The following is a 17928-nucleotide window of genomic DNA, read 5'->3' on the forward strand; positions in this document are numbered from 1 at the left end:
GAAACTAGAGATATGTGAGTTTACTAATTTCTGTTGCCCTCTTTTTTTCTCTTCTCCCCCTTCCTTTTTTGCTTGTATCATTTATGTGTATAACATTTTGCAATCAGTGCCACGATAGGTGGCATTAATTTACGATTGTAGAGTTAGATTCTGTGCCCTGACGAGGACCCAGCAGGTCAAAACACGTGTTGGCATTTTCTGATTTAGTATGACTTGCACATGTATTGACCATATTGATTTGTATAGCCGAGCTCTGAAGATAAACCTCGCACATGCACAAATGCAAAATAAATTGCAACTGTCTTCAGGCATACCCCTCCAAGTTTGTTTCTTATTTCTGAGTGTATTACATTGTTGATGCAAACATTATAGAAGGGTATAGCGCGTATAAGCGGAAGCACTGGACTATTGGTATTGAACCATGTTTCAGTAAGAGCAAGAATGTCAAGATCAGAGTCTTCAAGAAGGAGACAGATGTCAGCAGAGTGACCTCTCTAGGGAGTAAGAAATGATTTCACCTGCAACATCTGACCAAGTCAAATTTTCACCCCACTGTAAAGAACCCATGTCCACCGCTCTATCAATGGTATATTTTGTAAGCGCTTTTGTGCCAAAAAATGCATTGCTTTTCCTGGGATTTCTATTAATAAATAGTGTGCTGTGTGTATGCATACAATTAAGGTGGCGAGTAACTTTTTATGGAGCTCTAATTTGTAAGTTCAATGTTTGCCCCCTGCTGTAAACAGTTGCTACAATACTTAATTGAATGGAACTATTTAAAATCCATCCAAGTTGGATGAAAGCCAAGTCATCTTTGAAACATGTGTCTGCACTTCTGTCTTCTAGGCCTGTGACAGCGTCCTGACTGAGCCTCTGGGAATAGAGAGGGCTGTGAAAGACTGCCTACTAGAGCCTTTGTCCAGAGCAGTACTGCTGGAAACAAAGGTGGCAGTGGTCTACGGGATCCCACATGTCAGAAGTGACCCATACAGAAGCGTTCTAGTTCTGACAGAAGGTTACTGTAGGAAAGGAAAGCAGACAGAGCAGGTAGATGGGTTCTGCTCGCTAGTCCAGGACAAGAGGCAGGACCTCTGCCTGTTTCTAGGATGGCAAAGAACAAGTAACTCTTACCTGGTAACGTTCTTTCGATGGGATGGTCCGATGACGTATTCCATATCTATGACATGTAATCACCACAGCTGTGCTGCTTCGGAAAATCTTAGGCATCTGCGTCCTGCGTCAATGACGTCGATACGCCAACCTCGAGGACCTCCTCCGATGGCCGACGTCACTGGATGTTATAAGTAGGACGCACGGCGCCCGTAGCCTCAGTTGTAGTTTTTTCCCCAGAACATGTGGCACCAGTCTTCTGCCAGTCTGACACACAAAGCCTTGCGGAAACGTAAGCTGCAATCGCATAAGAAATTCTGTAGCGGGGAAGGCAGGTAGGGAGCTATTTGGAATACGTCGTCGGACCATCCCATCGAAAGAACGTTACCAGGTAAGAGAGTAACTTGTTCTTCGAGGGGATTGGGTCCTCCGACGTATTCCATATCTATGACAGACTCCCAAAGCAGTACCAATGCAAGGAGGTGGGAAAAGAATTTAGAAAACCGAAATTTAGAATGCCCAATCAAATTGCGGAGTAAAGGACCGCATTGCCAAAGGCCAGATCCTGCCCACGGATGGAATCGAGGCAGTAGCGACGTACAAAAGTATGTACCGAAGCCCAGGTGGCTGCATCACAGATGTTACGGATAGGAACACCCCTCTGTAGGGCAGTAGAGGCAGCCATACCCTTGGTAGAATGGGCCCGCAAGCCGACCGGTGGGTCCTTACCCGCCAAGCGGTAACACTCAGAAATAGCCAGAATAATCCAGCGAGACAAAGTCTGTTACGTCACAGCTTGTCCCAAACGCTTTCCAGCGTAACCAATGAAGAGTTGATCGTCCAATGACGCGGGACATGCGTGAAATATAAAAGCTTAACGCTCTCGTAGGAGCGAGCCTATGGAGCCTCTCCTCTTACCAGGATGTGGAGGATAAAACGCCAGAAGAACAACCTTCTGGCCTAAATGAAATTCCGACACCACCTTCGGAAGAAAGGAAGGACGCACTCTAAGGGCAACCCTGTCCTTATGAAACACAGTGAAGGGTGGCTTAACAAAGTGCCTGTAACTCACTCACTCTGCGAGCTGAAGTGACTGCAACCAAAAATACAGTTTTAAGAGTTAACGGGCACGAATTCAAAGGCTCCAACCGTGCACCCATCAGAAACTTACGAACAAGGTTCAAATCCCAACCGGGCACCTGGAAAGATGACTGAGGGAACACATTAGTGAGCCCTTTCAGAAACTGAGAAATTAAAGGAATTTTAAAATAGGACATCTCTTCAAACGAGCGCTTAAATATGGAAAGCGCCGCCAGGTAACCTTTAACGGTACCCACTTGCAAGCCCCTGTGGGCCAAAGAAAGCAAAAAAGACAGAACCATTGGAATGTCGCATGCAAAAGGATCCACATTCTTAACCCTGCACCAGTCGCAACGGTACAGGGACTTTGTTGCTGGCCGTCTGGCCGAGAGCAACACCTCCATCACATCTTCAGGGAGGTCCCAATCCTTATACCTCAACCTTTCAGAAACCAAGCGTGAAGGTTGAGGGATCTGACCTCTGGATGGAGAACCTGACCCCCCCCCTCCCGCGATAGCAGATTGTCTCGGTAGGGAAGACGACGTGGAGGGCAGATGGACAAGTCGAGAAGGTCCGGGTACCACGTCCGGGCCCACAACGGAGCAATGAGGATCATCCGGGAATCGAACCTCCGTAGTACTTGCGGGATGACGGGGACTGGAGGAAACGCGTACAGCAGTGGGAATGACCACTCCAAAACGAACGTGTCTCCTAAGGCTCCTTTTGGAGGAAATTCCCGCGAGCAGAACCTCTCGCACTTCCGGTTGACACTGGAGGCGACCAGATCCACTTGAGGGGTCCCCCAAAGGGCAAAGATCTCCAGGAGAATCTCCTGAGCCAACTCCCACTCGTGAGAGATCGCGCTCTGCCTGCTCAGAGCGTCCGCCGTCTCGTTTTCGTCTCCGGCCAGATGAAATGCCGCGATCGAACCTTCCTGCTAGATTGTCCAGTACCAGAGTTGCATCGCCTCCCTGCACAGAGGAAATGACCCTGCCACCCCCTTTTTGTTGAGGTAGTGCATGGCCACCATGATGTCCGTCAGAATCAGGATATTCTTCCCTCGCACAGTCGGCAGAAAAGCCTTCAGGGCTAGCCTGACGGCCCTCAGCTCCAACAGATTGATAGGAGTCTGGACTCCGACGGAGACCAACGACCGCTGACTGTCAACTCGTTGGCATGAACTCCCCATCCCGTGAGGGATGCGTCTGTCACGATCGTCACCTCCGGCCAGGGTAGCGAAAATGGAGCCCCCTTCATCAGATGGTCTTCGACGGCCCACCACAGAAGGTCCTGGGCGACCGAGGACGGCACCTGAACAGGGTCCGACAACCTGCCGGAGGACAGACCACTGGAGCTTGAGTGCTCATCCGCAACCTGGCCTCTGTCACCAGAAGAGTGCAGGATGCCATGAGGCCGAGCAATCTCAAGAACTCGAACGCTGGGAGACCCTGGGCAAGCTGAAACTTGTGCACCTTTTGCTGAATGTGATGTGCCCTCACCTGGGGAGGAAAACACTGCCCCAGGGACGTGTCGAGCACAGCTCTGATGTACTGGAGCCTCTGAGTTGGTGTCAAATGGGACTTCAAGTTGAGGGAGAAGCCCAGCTTGTGGAGGGAGTGGCAGGTGACTGACAGATGATCCAGGACTTGCTCGGGAGAGCGTGCCCTGATCAACCAATCGTCCAGGTAGGGGTAGACGTGAATCCCCCTTTCCTGAGGTGCGCTGCCACCACTACCAAGAGCTTGGTGAAGATCCTCGGGGCGGAGGTCAATCCGAACGGCAGGACCCAAAACTGAAAGTGTGAGTCGCCAACCGCGAACCTCAGGTACTTCTTGTGCTTTGGATGTATCGGCACATGAAAGTAAGCGTCCTTGAGGTCGAGAGACACCAACCAGTCCTGAAGTTGAAGGGCCTGGAGGACTTGAGAGAGAGTAACCATCTTGCACTTGTCCTTGTCCTTCCTGAGGAGTTTGTTCAAACTGCGCAAGTCCATGATGGGTCTCAATCCCCCGTCTTTCTTGGAAATCAAAAAATAAGGGGAATACCATCCCTTGTTCCTCTCCGCTACAGGCACCAGTTCTATGGCGTCTTTCTCAAGCAGGGATTGAATTTCCTGCGCAAGGAGCGGACCCGGACTCTTCAAAGAGATTCCTCGGTGGATTGTCTTGAGGCCTCTGCCGGAAAGAAAGACAGTAGCCGTGGGTTATGATCTCCAGAACCCACACATCTGAAGAAATAGCGAGCCACCCTGCAAGATGCTGCGCCAGCCTTCCCCCAACCGGCGAACCATGGGACATGGCCTCATGACTGAGCTGAAGCGGCTGCGGCGTTGCCCGAGGGCAAAAGGGCCGCAGCTTGAGCGGCCTTGGCACCTCAAGTACCTTGTTTTCCACCTCTGGCACTCCTAGGGTGGCCCCTTTGACTGGCAGCTCCTCTCGATTTACCAAAGGATGAGTAATAACGAAAGGAACCTACCCTCCATTGCTGTCCCCTAGGACGAAAAGGCGGAGGTTGGCGAACTGCAGCACCCAACGACTTTGCTGCAGCTTTGGAGGTCTGCAACCTCTCAAGGCTATCGTCAGCCTTGCTGCCAAAAAGATGTTCCCCGGCAAAGGGCATGTTGAGGAGCAGGGCCTGCACATCAGGAGCAAACCCCGACTTCCGCAACCACGCAAACCTGCATATCACGGTGCTCGCCGCCATGGACCGGCTGACGCAATCTGCCATGTCCAAACCCGACTGAACGGCCTCACACATGGCATCCTTGCCATCCTGAACCATGGAAAGGAAACCATCCCGTTTGTCCCCTTCGGGAATATCTTCAGCCGCTAAGGAAACAGTTCCACAGAGAGCGTGAAATGTGACAAGGCACATACGGAGTTGGCCGCCTGAAGCGCCATACCCCCTGAAGAAAACACTTTCTTCGCCCAGCCGTCAAAACGCTTGTCGTCCCCATCAGGAGGGATGGTAGGATACGACGCCTGCTTTGCCGGGGCCGTAGCCGCCTGCACCACCAAACTGTCCGGAGTGGGGTGCTTGGTCAAGTAGCAGGGGTCGCTACTGGCTGGGCGGTATTTTCGCGGCAAAGACTTGCCCGCTGCCGGGAGACTCTCCGGAGCAGTCCAAGCCGCCGCCGCCGCCACCCTCCTCTGTAGAGCCATATGGAACGGCAGTACCAGGTCAGTTGGTTGACCTTGGTCGAGGATATCCTTAAGGTCATCCTGAAGAAAATCCCCTGAGGGAGCAGACCATCCCAAGTACTCGGTGACCCTAGACATAAGGCGCCGGTACGTGGAGTCGGCATGAGTGCCAGGCTCAGGCCTACAAAACTCCACCTCCGGAGAGGTGTCGAGCCCACTGGCATCGTGCAGGGACTGCCGCAGGTCCTCAATTTGGCTATGGCCCGAGAGAATCCCGCCTGGCACCGTATCAGGAACCATGCCATCATCAGAGCCCTCATCCATCTCTGAAATAAACTCAAGATGGCGGGAAGAAGGCACAGAATGTTGAACAAAGCCATGCTTGACCTTGGCCAGAGCCTTTCTAGGGGGTTCCACCAAGCCCCGGGGTACCCCCGTCGAAACAGCCTCGAAAGGCGTCGAGTGAATCGGCATTGACACCGAACGCGGCGCCGACAGCATCTATGGCGTCGACACAGGCCTCGAGGCCGGAGCCGCGAGCGTGTCCCTCGACAGCCTGGGCGCAGATGACTTTTTCAAGGCCGAAAGAGTCAGTCAACGACCTTGGCGCCACAGGCATCGACGTCTTTCTCGAAGACACCACAGGTGTACACGGTCTCGAGCACATCGAGGACCGGGCCTGGACCGGGCATGACGAGAACGATTCCCCTTGTCCGAGCGGGACTTCTCCTGCGAATCGTGCCGACCACCCGAGCCCAAAGGCGTGCGAGCGGTGTCTCTCGACCGATCACAACCTACCCTGCTCGGGGACGTGGACGGACCAGTGCCCTGCGAATCGAGAGTCGCTAACATTTTCTACCCAAAGGAAGCCCACTCCTCTGGCGTCGCATGCTTGGTGGGATAAGCGACCCGACCACGGGCGTAGTCCTCGGATGAGGACGGGGAGGCGACCGATGACGGCGCTTCCGGGAGTACCTCGAAGAGGCAGAGGAGTGGCGGGACCGACTCCGGGACCCACTGGACTTCCGACGACGATGCGGAGAGTCGCCCCTCGAATCGTCCGTCGAAAGCCCCGCAGGCCACGACTTCCGTGGTGTGGACACCTTACCAACCATCAACAACTTCTTGCGCTCCCGCAAGGCTTTGGACGTGAGCGACTGGCAGTCGACACATGGGCCTCCCCGAGGCACCAGAGGCAGGCGTCGTGCGAGTCCGTCACCGACATCTTGGACCCACAGTCCCTGCACTTCTTAAAGCCCGGACGCGGGGTGGAAGACGAGGTAGACATCTTCATGAAGAATATACTGCACAATACGAACAGGTTCGAAGAACCGAGAAACAGAAACTCCAAAGAATCGAGGCGCGCCGAGATCTCTGAAGTGAACACGTTCGCAGAAAAAACGGAACTGAGGCTACGGGCATCGTGCGTCCTACTTCTAACATCCAGTGACGTCGGCCGTCTGAGGAGGTCCTCGAGGGCGGCGTATCGACATCGACGCAGGACGCAGACGCAGAAGATTTTCCGAAGCAGCACAGCTGTGGTGGTTACAGGTCATAGATATGGAATACGTCGAGGGACCCAATCCTCTCAAATAGAGATTTTCATGACGAGGATACACAGTGACGCTAGTACGCATGGAGGTGAAAGGGCCCCATCAGAAATGGCCAAACAGTGCTAACACGAACCAATGTCAATCCAGCATATAAAGGCCAAGCATGAAAAAGGCCTATAAAAAAAATAAAGTGGGGAAGCACTGAACCAGTGCAGATTCAGAGAGTAGGGAACAGATGAGGGAGAGCATAGAGTAGGTAGGTCATCTAACAACCGATACTCAACCAGAGGGGGAGAAACCCCAGACAAACGTCTGGCTTGCTTTGAGAGAGCTTCTAAGCCTGCGAGCTACAGCAGGAGCCAACACAGCAGAGGGGCAAGACCTACTGAAGACGACTGCTACCAGATGAGCTATATACTAGATCAGTAGTGTACTGAACACTATTTCCCCAGAGACATGAGATGGGCACTATATCCCTGCAAAGCAGTTAGCTGAACACAATCAATACAGAAATAAACTGGGCCCTATATACTTCAGACAGCTAAGGAGCATCAAAAAAATAACTTGGGCACTATTTCCCAGAGACAGGGGATCAGAGAGGAAGAGTGAACCAGGTAGTTTGTATATGGGTTTATTAGAAAGAGCATGAAATAATTCACTGAGGCGGTCATATGCATCATCGCAAGTGGCCTATTCCGGAGACACTGTCCTCACCTCAAATATCCAGGGGGGAAGCCAGTATCCCAATTTGATTGGTCAATCTGCACATCTCGCATAGCTGACACTCCGTACCTTTGAGTTTGCAGTGAATCCTGGTTCGGGACTTATACCATATAAGTAATGCATGAAACCTACTCCAACCCTGCCTGGTGACTTGAAACACCCCAACGATGTACAATGACAATGCACTCATCAAAATGGTCCCTCTCAACAAATCATTATTTTAGATGAATAGCTTATCACACAATAGTAATTTCACAAAACGTAAAAACTACAAGCGATCAAGAGTTAATCTGAATACATTAAGAAGGCAACAACTATAAAAAGGTAAAACAATTTAAATAGTACAAATATAAAAAGAATGATCCTGTTTCCCAGACAACTGACATGGACAAAAAGGTTACCAATAACACTGATCAATATTTGAAAAAGTCAAACATATTTCGGACTTCATAACAGGGATCGTATATCATGTAAATAATCCAAAAGCATAGAATTGAACATTTCATCCTTAATTCTACCTATTGCACATCCATCCACATTCTTTTTTAAAATGTGTATCCTAAACCGCATAGCTGCATCAAACACACATATCCCAATTAGATTGCACTTTCCCCATGGTGTATATTGCACAGACATTTTGATAACACCTTCTTTAACGCTACTTCTACTATTCAGAGACATAGTGAACAATCACCATGATGGCATAGAAAAGAGTCACAAGAACAGTCCAAGGGTATTTATTTCAGCTTTGTGAGCAGTAGGGCCATCCATCTCGCTCTAAATCATCCCTTGGGATCACTCCATTACCCAGGCATCCGTAACCCCACCTTAGTGCTATTAAATTGGTACCCCCCATCTCATCTAATAGCTGGCTTTGGCTACTTATGGTTTCTAAGTGCATGCTACCTAAACTCACTCGGGGACCTTCTAGTTCTCCCTACTCTGGCAAAAGGTTTGTGTCTAATGGGAGTTCGGACTGTGCCTTACTCTTGCTCAGGTGGACTCAAGTTAGTTCACTCCCTTTCATGTACACCATCCCCCGCTCTACTCTCACTCCCAAGTCCCTCCTTTTTCTCCTCCAACAAGCCTCCCTCCAATGCTTCACTCCTAGTTTTTGCTTCTACCAATCCTCCCATCCCTCGCCTACTACTCTCCTCGCACCACTACCCCTCCTCCTCCTCCTCTCCTACCCACTACTACTAAGACTCTCCTCACCACCAAACACACACAAACTGCAGCACCCTTACACTCACTAAACCAATGCCTTACCTTTTCAAAAAGTAGCCTCCACACTCCACTACTTCCTCTTGTTGGTCTCTAGATCTGCCTCCCTCTCCACCTCCGACATGACCCCCCCAACAAACCACACTTCCTATTTCCTGCTTAAATATCCCACCCGGTGTCCCGATTGACCACCTTGCCGTAACCAATCCATCCATTTTGCCATCCTGGGAGGTATATGTGGAAGTCTTTGCAAGGAGGTTAAGCACTGGCATAAAGTTGTTACATTAAAAAAGAAAATCCATCACTCTCCCTCCCAATCTCTTTCCCTTTCACCAGCCCCTACGCCACAGCCTTGCACCCCCAAACACACTCACATCTACCTACTCCCCCTTCACATTATACCACACACACATTTAGTAACTCAGTCTCCTACACACACCTCACCTGCACTCTCAGAAAACTGGCAGTCTCCTCAACACGCCACCTTGCGTCCTCTGTTGTCTGGTCTCTTGATCCACCTTTGCCCCAGCCTGATCTCACCCGAACACCTTTCCATGCACTCTGTGCTGGCTGGGCTTTTATAGATCAGCCTTCATACTTCAACACTCCTCCTGGCTGCCATTGGTCCAATCCCCCTAATCCCATGCTCCCTTTGACCAATCTCCGGCGAGGTTATCCCTCAAAGGTTCAAAATGGATTTTAAGCCGCCTCCTTTTTAGCCTTCATTTGCAGGGCAGTAGCCATGTGATAAGGCTGCTCGTTCTCCTTGTGGTTTTTGTCACATGCTGGCAACTTTGCTTATAATTCGGTTTGGGAAGCATCTACGAGTCTTCTCCCTTGCAGTCCCTTCTCACCCTTGCCTTCTGTTGCCCCACCAATCGACGGCGTCTGTCTGGAGTTGGTAGTTTGTGTGTTCGGGGGCGGGTGGTGCTATAATTGAGTCAATGAAAAATAACCTTTATTCAGGAAAACAGAAAAATGATAAAGCAGGGACAATTGAGGGTTCACTCGATTCCTTTTGTCAGGGTTCTTCTGTACGGATGCCTTTACTTCCATCCGCTGCCGGGTCGTCCAATAGGCCCAGTGATAGCCGCTGCTTTCTAGCTCTCCGCCATCACGTTCCTTTGAAGATAAAGAACACAACAAAGTATCACTCTAGGAATTAGTTCTTCCCCCAATCTTGACCCAATCCGGTTCCTCTATATCAACGCTGTGCGTGGGCATGACCACCCGACTTGGTCTCCACCCCCATCAGCGTTCCCAAATGCCGAGATGACCTGCTAGAATACTGCTCTGGTTCGGAACAGTGGCTGACAGACAGGCAGGATGGAGGGGAAATCTTAGAAGCAAGATGGGATGATTATATGCTCTCCTTCCCTTGGATTTGTCCATGTGGGTACGTCATTCTCATTACTCGTATAAATCGGGCGATCCAAGCCCCCTTTCTCCTGGGCAGCACCTTGAAACCCTGATCGTCTGACAGGTGCTTCCCCACTTGACACAAGACCCTATGCACCTCCTTGCAAGGGGTGAGGGGGGGTTGGGAGTAGCTGTCCTATAAGGCAAAAGAGAGCTTGGGCAAGTAAAGAAGCTGCCTGGTATAGCGGAAGGGTCAGCAGTACCAGAAGTCATACATTGCATACTCCAGTGGTGACGGTGGTTAAGATGGGGGTCCCCCTGTCCCACCCATACCACTGGCATACAACCTGGTAGGCTGCCCACCACAGGTTAGGAGGGGGTGGTTGTTCCTCCAGACAGGGTCATGACCGTGACCCATTCATACCTTCAAGATCGAAATGCTGCTCTTTCCTGCTTTTTTCCCCACCACCTGTTCCACCTCTTGGCTCATCTTTCCCCTCCTGCTCTTCTTCCCTTTTCTACATCTGCTTGCAATCACTTATTTTCGATCCTACTCTTTTCTTCTCCAGTCACATCCCCAAACATCACCTGCATCTGATACTTTCTCCATAACACCCATTTTAACCTACCTTTTCTTTCATCATAAATTACTAATTTTACTAATTTCATTGGTTATCTTTTCCATTCTTGACTATTGCTCTGCCCTTCTGATTCGTCTTCGTGATTCACAACTTGCACCTTTTTGTTCAGTTTTCAACTCTGCGGTTGGTCTTCCATTTTCTTTATCATCATGTTAGTCTATCACTTCTTCTCTTCTATCCATCTTTCCCAAGCATTTCGACTCGTCTTCCCCTTCATTATACACAAATGAATGCATGGCATCGCCCCATATTCTCTCTCCTCGCTGGTCCCTCTTTCTTCCCAATCTTGGCACTGCTTATCTGTCCCCAATCTGCCTTGTATTCGTTCTTGCTTTTGCTCTTTTTATGCTTCTCTCTCTCCAAAGCACTGAAATTCTCACCCACTATTTATTTTGTTCCCCTTCACCTTTTACGGACCTGTTTAAAAATGCATTTGATTTTGCTAATTTCTAATTACTGATTATTTGACAGTTCTCGTCTTCAGATTTCATTTGTAATCCACCTTATTGCATAATTCTTTTGTACCATGTTATACTTTATGTTCATTGCTCTGGGAAACATGCTTCATAAATATAAATAAATGCAAATATCAGCCAAAAAGGCCCATCACTTCCGTCCATACTACTTCCTCACATCACTTTTCCAGGCCTGGGTTTTCTTGTACAAGCTTCTGGCATCAGCCGCTTTAGCCAGAGTAGTTAATTTGAAGTTAACCAAGATTACAAGTCCCAGAAGGCATTGGTTTATTAAAATGATGACTGTAAAAGTGTCATCCCATTGACAAAGTTAGTCAATTTTCTCCTTTAGTTATGCAAATTTGCAATCGAAGTGAGCAGTGTGGCAATTGTTCGCTGCCCAGAAAGCTTCAAAAGGCAAATTAATGTTCGGTACATCACCACCAATCGCCACCTTTTTACCATTGGTGGAAGAATGGTCTCTAGACTGTCACAATTTGCTATTTAAGTTCAGCAGTGAAAGACTGGTTAATGATTAGAATGCATCGCTTGCGAAGGAAAGGAGGTTTGTGGACCCTACACTTTGTGGCAACTTAGATTGGGAATGGGAATAACTGAATTTGAGACCATTTAAAACAAAGTTCATGGAGAATCTTTTTGGTTTGTGCTGATGTTCTACGAATCAACAAATAACGAAGTGGTATTCATTGTAGGGTTTATCTGCAGTTAAATCTAGGCTGTTTTACTTATTTTGAACTAGTGTACAGTGACATAGATGCTATCCATATTTGACTTATGTTGTGTGCCATTTGTCTTCACAGTAGTTACATAAACAATGACATAACTGGTTGACTAATATGCTTTAGAAGTCATGCTATTAAATATTCGTATGTAAATAAAAAATGAATACCACTATAAAAGCAAAAAAGAAAAAAACAACCCCACAAAGTTTACCCGGTCACCTTACAAATTACAGCACATTGTAGGCCATTTACTTTGGGAAAGAACAGCAACATCAAACCTTGACCTCAAGTCAAACCCCAATAGAAGCACGTCTTGTAGAATAAAGCATAAAACAAATGCTAAAAGCATTTGGCAAAAACCGCATAAAATCTAACTTGGTAAGAAATGGGCAAGAAATGTTAAAGGCATATCAAAATCAGATATAAATAACATGACAATTTCTTTAACGTTCTAAGAACCAATACTGCTTAAACAAGTGCTTGTTACCTTAAAGTGTTTTTATCGATTGTAAAAGGTAAGAGGCCAAAGTTATGTGGAGCTGTGAAACAATTTTAAATGCATACTAATTTCAATTATTGAGCTGTACAGACTGCTTAAGGTCAAGAACTAAATCAGCTAAACTGCACTCAAGCCTTTTGCTAGGTCTTTCACATTCAAACCGATGATACACATGCAATACAGGAATTTGCACAGAACATTCTATGCATTCAAAGTAGGGTTTTGGAGATGTATCTATAGATTTTCAAAAGCGATATGGGATTAGACAATCTCATTAACATTAATATGTATCACCCATTAAATTAAAATCAATATGACAAAATGTGTATCATACTTTCTTTTTTAGTATTGCCATTATTGTTGAGATGTTATTTTGAATCAATTGCAATTTTAGGATGAGGTTAACCGACAAATAATGTTAAGAGTTGTGTTTTGCATTTATTGTTCAGTATTAGCACTGTTGGCATCTCGCATGTAGTTGGCTTACAACTGAGCTTTTAACCTACATAAACAATCGAGATATATATTGTATATCACCATTCAGCCCAAAAAGATAGATATATATAACTTTGTCCAGATCGTCCAGCCCTAATTCAAAGTCACAAATACATCCAGTTTTTCCACTCTTCGAACATCCAAAAAACATGCCCTTGAGTAAATCACATAAGTACTTAAAGGTTTACTTACCAAAGACTAAAATATTTTTTCCAGAAGGCAGTTTAGACTTAGACCTGGTAGAAACTTCACTCAGGATCGAGGACCTGCAGTACAAAGACAATTATTTTAGGATTGTAGCTCTTAGACTTACTCAACAAAAACCCTGTCATAATGAGCATATTTATTTAGCAACGCATTTCAAAGCAGAGCAATTAGAATAAATGAAAAACAGAAATCACAGCAAGGGCCAATCACAGTTACATCTACTGATGCAAAATGACCACACTGCTACACATTTCTTTTAACCTTAAATAAATCACCAGAAGCAACATTCAAACCATCGGCCCTAGAACTTGCTTCTGTGGGGAGTCATTTTACAGTGAATTTTTCATAGTTCAATATCAGAATACGAATATAACATTTCAAACAAAAAGGATCAAAGCCTCTCTCAATCCCTATTCATTTGACAAATGTGCTTGTTTTGTTAACTAGCGGTTCAGCCCTCAAATCACACCCTTCACCAATCTCATGCTTTACCTGCCTATATCACTCCTCTTTTCGGACCTCCCCGTAATGCATAGAAAGTCCCTTTGCTGCCAGAAACCCCATCCTGCCAAGGACTAATCGAGGGTTCTATACAGCACACGTCTGTGTTTTCTTGCTTATTCTAGGTTTATCCCCCTCAAATGCACCTTTCCTCCCTCCAGCCTCCATTCCGTGGCAAAGCATTTCCTCAGCCCCCCCCCCCCCCAACACCCACCATATAAATTGATTCACACACAAAAATGCACCCTCCTCCCCACGCAGAAGAATACTTAGCTCAGGCACCTGCGTGGCCCCTCTTCCTGTCCAGCCGCGCCTGCCAGCCCCTGTTCCATTTATAAAGCTCACTTGGAGCAGACTTTCGTACAACACAAATTTCATACCACACCATCCCGATGACCTATACACTGTGTGCTAGTACAGCCCCTTTGTCATCATCCCTCCCCAATCTTGTCCCTACCATTGCTTCTGGAATTTCTCCAGCCCCACAACCTTGATTGATGTTCCAGAGGGCCATGTGACCGAGACACAGAGACAGAGCGAGATCGATCTCTCTCTCCCCCTCTCTCCTACCCTCTCTCTCTCTCTCTCTCTCTCTCCTACCCGCCTGCTGCGCTGACTGGTGGCCTGGCTGCCCTCAGAGCCTCACTGGGTAACCCTACAGTCGCCTCCTCGCACTTAGCCAGAGCTGTGCTGCCCTGCCTGCACTTCAACTTTCCCTCTCCCTGGCACTCCGCGCCCCCCCACCGCTGCACTTTGCGTTATCGCACTTGCACAATCTGAATGACATAAGGCCTAGTAAGATCGTTTGTTTTGTCCTCCCTTGTCCTGCCTAGAATAAATAAATGACTCATCATATCATATCCCAGGCAGCCAGAGTAGGGCAGAGGCTCTGTTCACCTGGCACTAAAGTTCTGCTCTTAACACTCACGCTGAACAGAAAGACCAGCAACCATACAAGGCAGGACACCAATTTTCAATTTAAAGTTTCTCACAAATCCATTTTTAGCTTCCACAAAATGCATTACATAGATTGGCACTTGCCCTGTGCTGCCAGAGATGGCATTGCTCAGTCAGACTAGCAGCGCAGCTTCTAAAGAAGAGATTGCATAACCAGTTTGCTTTGTTTTGCTACCAAACTGACTAATTGCATAACCAGGTTAATTTCTCTGCTCCTGCTGGAAAATCTCCCTCAGACTAGAACTGAACCATCTTCTGCCATAGTCCAAATAATGGGTTTCACTGCCTGTGAATTCACTAAATAGTCAGCCTAATTACTGTCACCAACAGACAAGCCAACGTATAGCGAATGTTGCATCGCAATCTACTGTCTACCACTTCCAGGGAGCCCAGACAACTGCCCTGCATTGCCATAAATAGTTTTTTCTGCAATAAAGTTTGCCATATTTAAGCAAATTGCACTGTTATACACATCAGAGGCTTGCTGCTGGAGGCCTGACCGCAGCACACTGCATCATTGCACAATGTCTTGCATCTAGGTGTACCAATCAAAGCACATCCATGTACTCATATTCCGCTCCGTACCTATGCATCAATAAGGGCAAAGTGCTCAGAACCTTACATCATTGCGTCCTGCAGCTACGAGCTCCAAGGGCGACGTGCTCTGAACAACATAGCAATGTGTCCTGCACCTCTGCCCCAGACTAAAGCATATCACACTATTGTGTGATCTACAACTAGGCACTGTTGCGAACCAGAAGGAGTCAGACTAGGAATTAGCAGGTTCAAGGATATTTGATTTAAGTAACAAGAAAAATGCCTCGCTAACCCTATTGCTAGGAGGATCATTCACTACCAAATAAACTAACCTAAGGGTACCCGTCAAACATCCAAAACAGTCCTCCATCCAAAACCTACTTGCTATCCGGCCCCACCGCTTATGAAAACTTTACAAAAAATTGACCAGAGCAGTAGCCTTTCCACTAGGGTTGTGCTTGGCCAAACTACTTGGGTTTCCCATCAATTAATTTTCTTCAAAACGGTCAAAGTTCATAAAATATTCACAACAGTTCTTCGCCCACTTTTCAGGGTCTAAATGACAATTCTCAAGACTCCACACACATTCAACTTTCCGTTCTTTAAGACAATCCTTTCCGTTTGCCTTTAGTGAGGTTTCACCACTTTTGATATTTTCTTGGAGAGTGCTCTTGGTTTAAACAATGGAACCCTCTGGGCATGACCAAGGTGGTGGAGTGTCCAGACGTCAACCCCTGAACTGCTCCAACCCGGCCTGCCACAATTAAGATGAACCATGAACTTGAGAATCCGAATACTGCAGCAGAATAATTACTGAGGCAGAGGTAATGCTCCCAAGGGACGGAGGTGTCGTGGCAATGGACTTGATGCCCGAGAAACATACCTAGTTGCGGGTCCCAATCCTTAACATGGCAGACACAGATGAGGATCCCATGCACAGGAATGCCCCGGGCCGAATAATGACAGAAGGTGGAGAATGGACAAGGGTTCGGTAGCCCAGGGCCGCCTCTGAGAACATGCATCCAGTTAAGCACCGGAGGCAGGGTTGAGAACAAGCTATTGTGCTCCCAATATTAGAGCAGGCTGACAGTACCACCAGTAGGCACGGTGGCAGGGTGGACACGGAGCGTTCCTGCTCCCATTGTCAGCACGAGCGGACAGCAGCACCAGTGGGCGCCCTGGGGGAAGCGTGGAGTTGGAGGTTGGTGGCAACTGAGTTACGGCCAGTGTTGGTTTGGGCCCCCCTGTGGCAGCGACCGGCATGGGGGGAGCTGGCTCACAACGTGAGATGCCAGGAGACCCCTGCTGCATGCCTTGAGGGCCAGGACACGGAGATGAGCATTGCGGAGGCGAAAAGAAAGACACTATAGGCAAATTTGTGTAACTCTGCTGGGGGCCAGGAGGACTTCAACATATACATCTGGAGTGATGGTACACAGGTGCTCCACGTATTAGTCCGATTGCCCCCCCCTCCAATCCCATTTGAGGAGATTGGGAGAGGGCAGCTACCAGGGGGGCACAGAGGAGATTTGCTAGCCTGGCTGATGGGACAGTGTGGGTCTGGCTTCTGATAGCCAGAAGCAACCTGGCTGGAAGCGCACAAAAGAATTGTTAGCCGAGATCTGCACTAAGCTCAAGCCCTCTAGGCAAAGCAAAAACACGGGTATCCTTCTTAATAACGCCCCAGAGAGTCCTCACAGCCTCTGGTGATGGATGGGAGTTGAGGTGGCAGGGGGGGGGGGTATTTGGGGGGTCAAGACCCCTACGCGAGGAACCACAACTCACAACTGAATTGCTACTATGCTTCCCTCAACGCTCTCAAAAGGGATTTTAAGGATTCCCAACACACGGAAATGGCAGATCTGCACAAGGAAATGCTCAACTTGCCACTGAATCCCGGAAGGATATAGGGGCTCTTGGACACAGGGTTGACCATAACGAGCAGTCTGTGACAGCACTGGAAGCCGAGATCAAAGACGTCCGGGGCATGATGCAAGATGGCAACAAGCTTCTGAAATCCAAATGAGACTACCTGGAAAATAGGGCATGCAGAAACGACCTGAAGGATTACATTTCTTGCCAAAGTTACGGAGGGCAAGGACATCGAGGACTGTGTCCAGAAGCTCTTCTCCCAGATCACGACGCAACACCCCTCTGGAGTCATCACGATAGACAGGGCTCACAAAATCGTCCCGAGGTAACGAATCGACTCTCGAGGGACATTGTTGTGAAGTACCATGATTACAAAGTGAAAGAAGCCATCCTGGGGGCAGCGAGGAAGGCCAACAGAATATAATAGCGAGATTCAGTGGTTCAAATCTTTCAAGAGGTCTCCCAGCCCACTTTGGCCAAACGCAGAGCGTTGCAACCCATCATCAAGGAGCAATGGCGGCAGGACATTAGATACAAATGGACGTACCCCTTAGGTATTTAGTTTAAGTGGGGAAATGTGGTTTGTACGATCTTCGCTGTGGAGGAAAGCGCCTGCCTGTTGGGTCTCGCTCTTGGGGGAAGGATGGACAGTCCGGGGAGCGGCCCGTATAACGGAGGCTGGAACTGTGCACTTATGGCAAAATGTTCAGACGGGCAAGAAGAGGGTCGATAGATGATCCGGATGTGTCGCCTCCTCTTGCTGTACACACATTGGGCCCTCCTGGAAGGGTACGGAACGCCAGAGAGTGGATGGTTCTCACACTGGGGGAGG

The 17928-nt window shown here is 48.2% G+C and overlaps 1 protein-coding gene across 2 annotated transcripts in view; it reads right to left on the minus strand.

Moving 5' to 3' along the window:
- Positions 1-17928, minus strand: part of DYNC1LI2 (dynein cytoplasmic 1 light intermediate chain 2) — an 843150-nt gene that overhangs the window by 679223 nt on the left and 145999 nt on the right. For both annotated transcript variants that reach the window (XM_069653153.1, XM_069653162.1), the window contains one exon: positions 13215-13288. In XM_069653153.1, the coding sequence (XP_069509254.1) occupies positions 13215-13288 (74 nt within the window). The remainder of the gene's footprint in view (positions 1-13214; positions 13289-17928) is intronic.

Source organism: Ambystoma mexicanum, chromosome 1p, assembly GCF_040938575.1.
Source record: "Ambystoma mexicanum isolate Mex_15411 chromosome 1p, UKY_AmexF1_1, whole genome shotgun sequence".
In the NCBI taxonomy this organism is placed as follows: Eukaryota; Metazoa; Chordata; class Amphibia; order Caudata; family Ambystomatidae; genus Ambystoma; species Ambystoma mexicanum.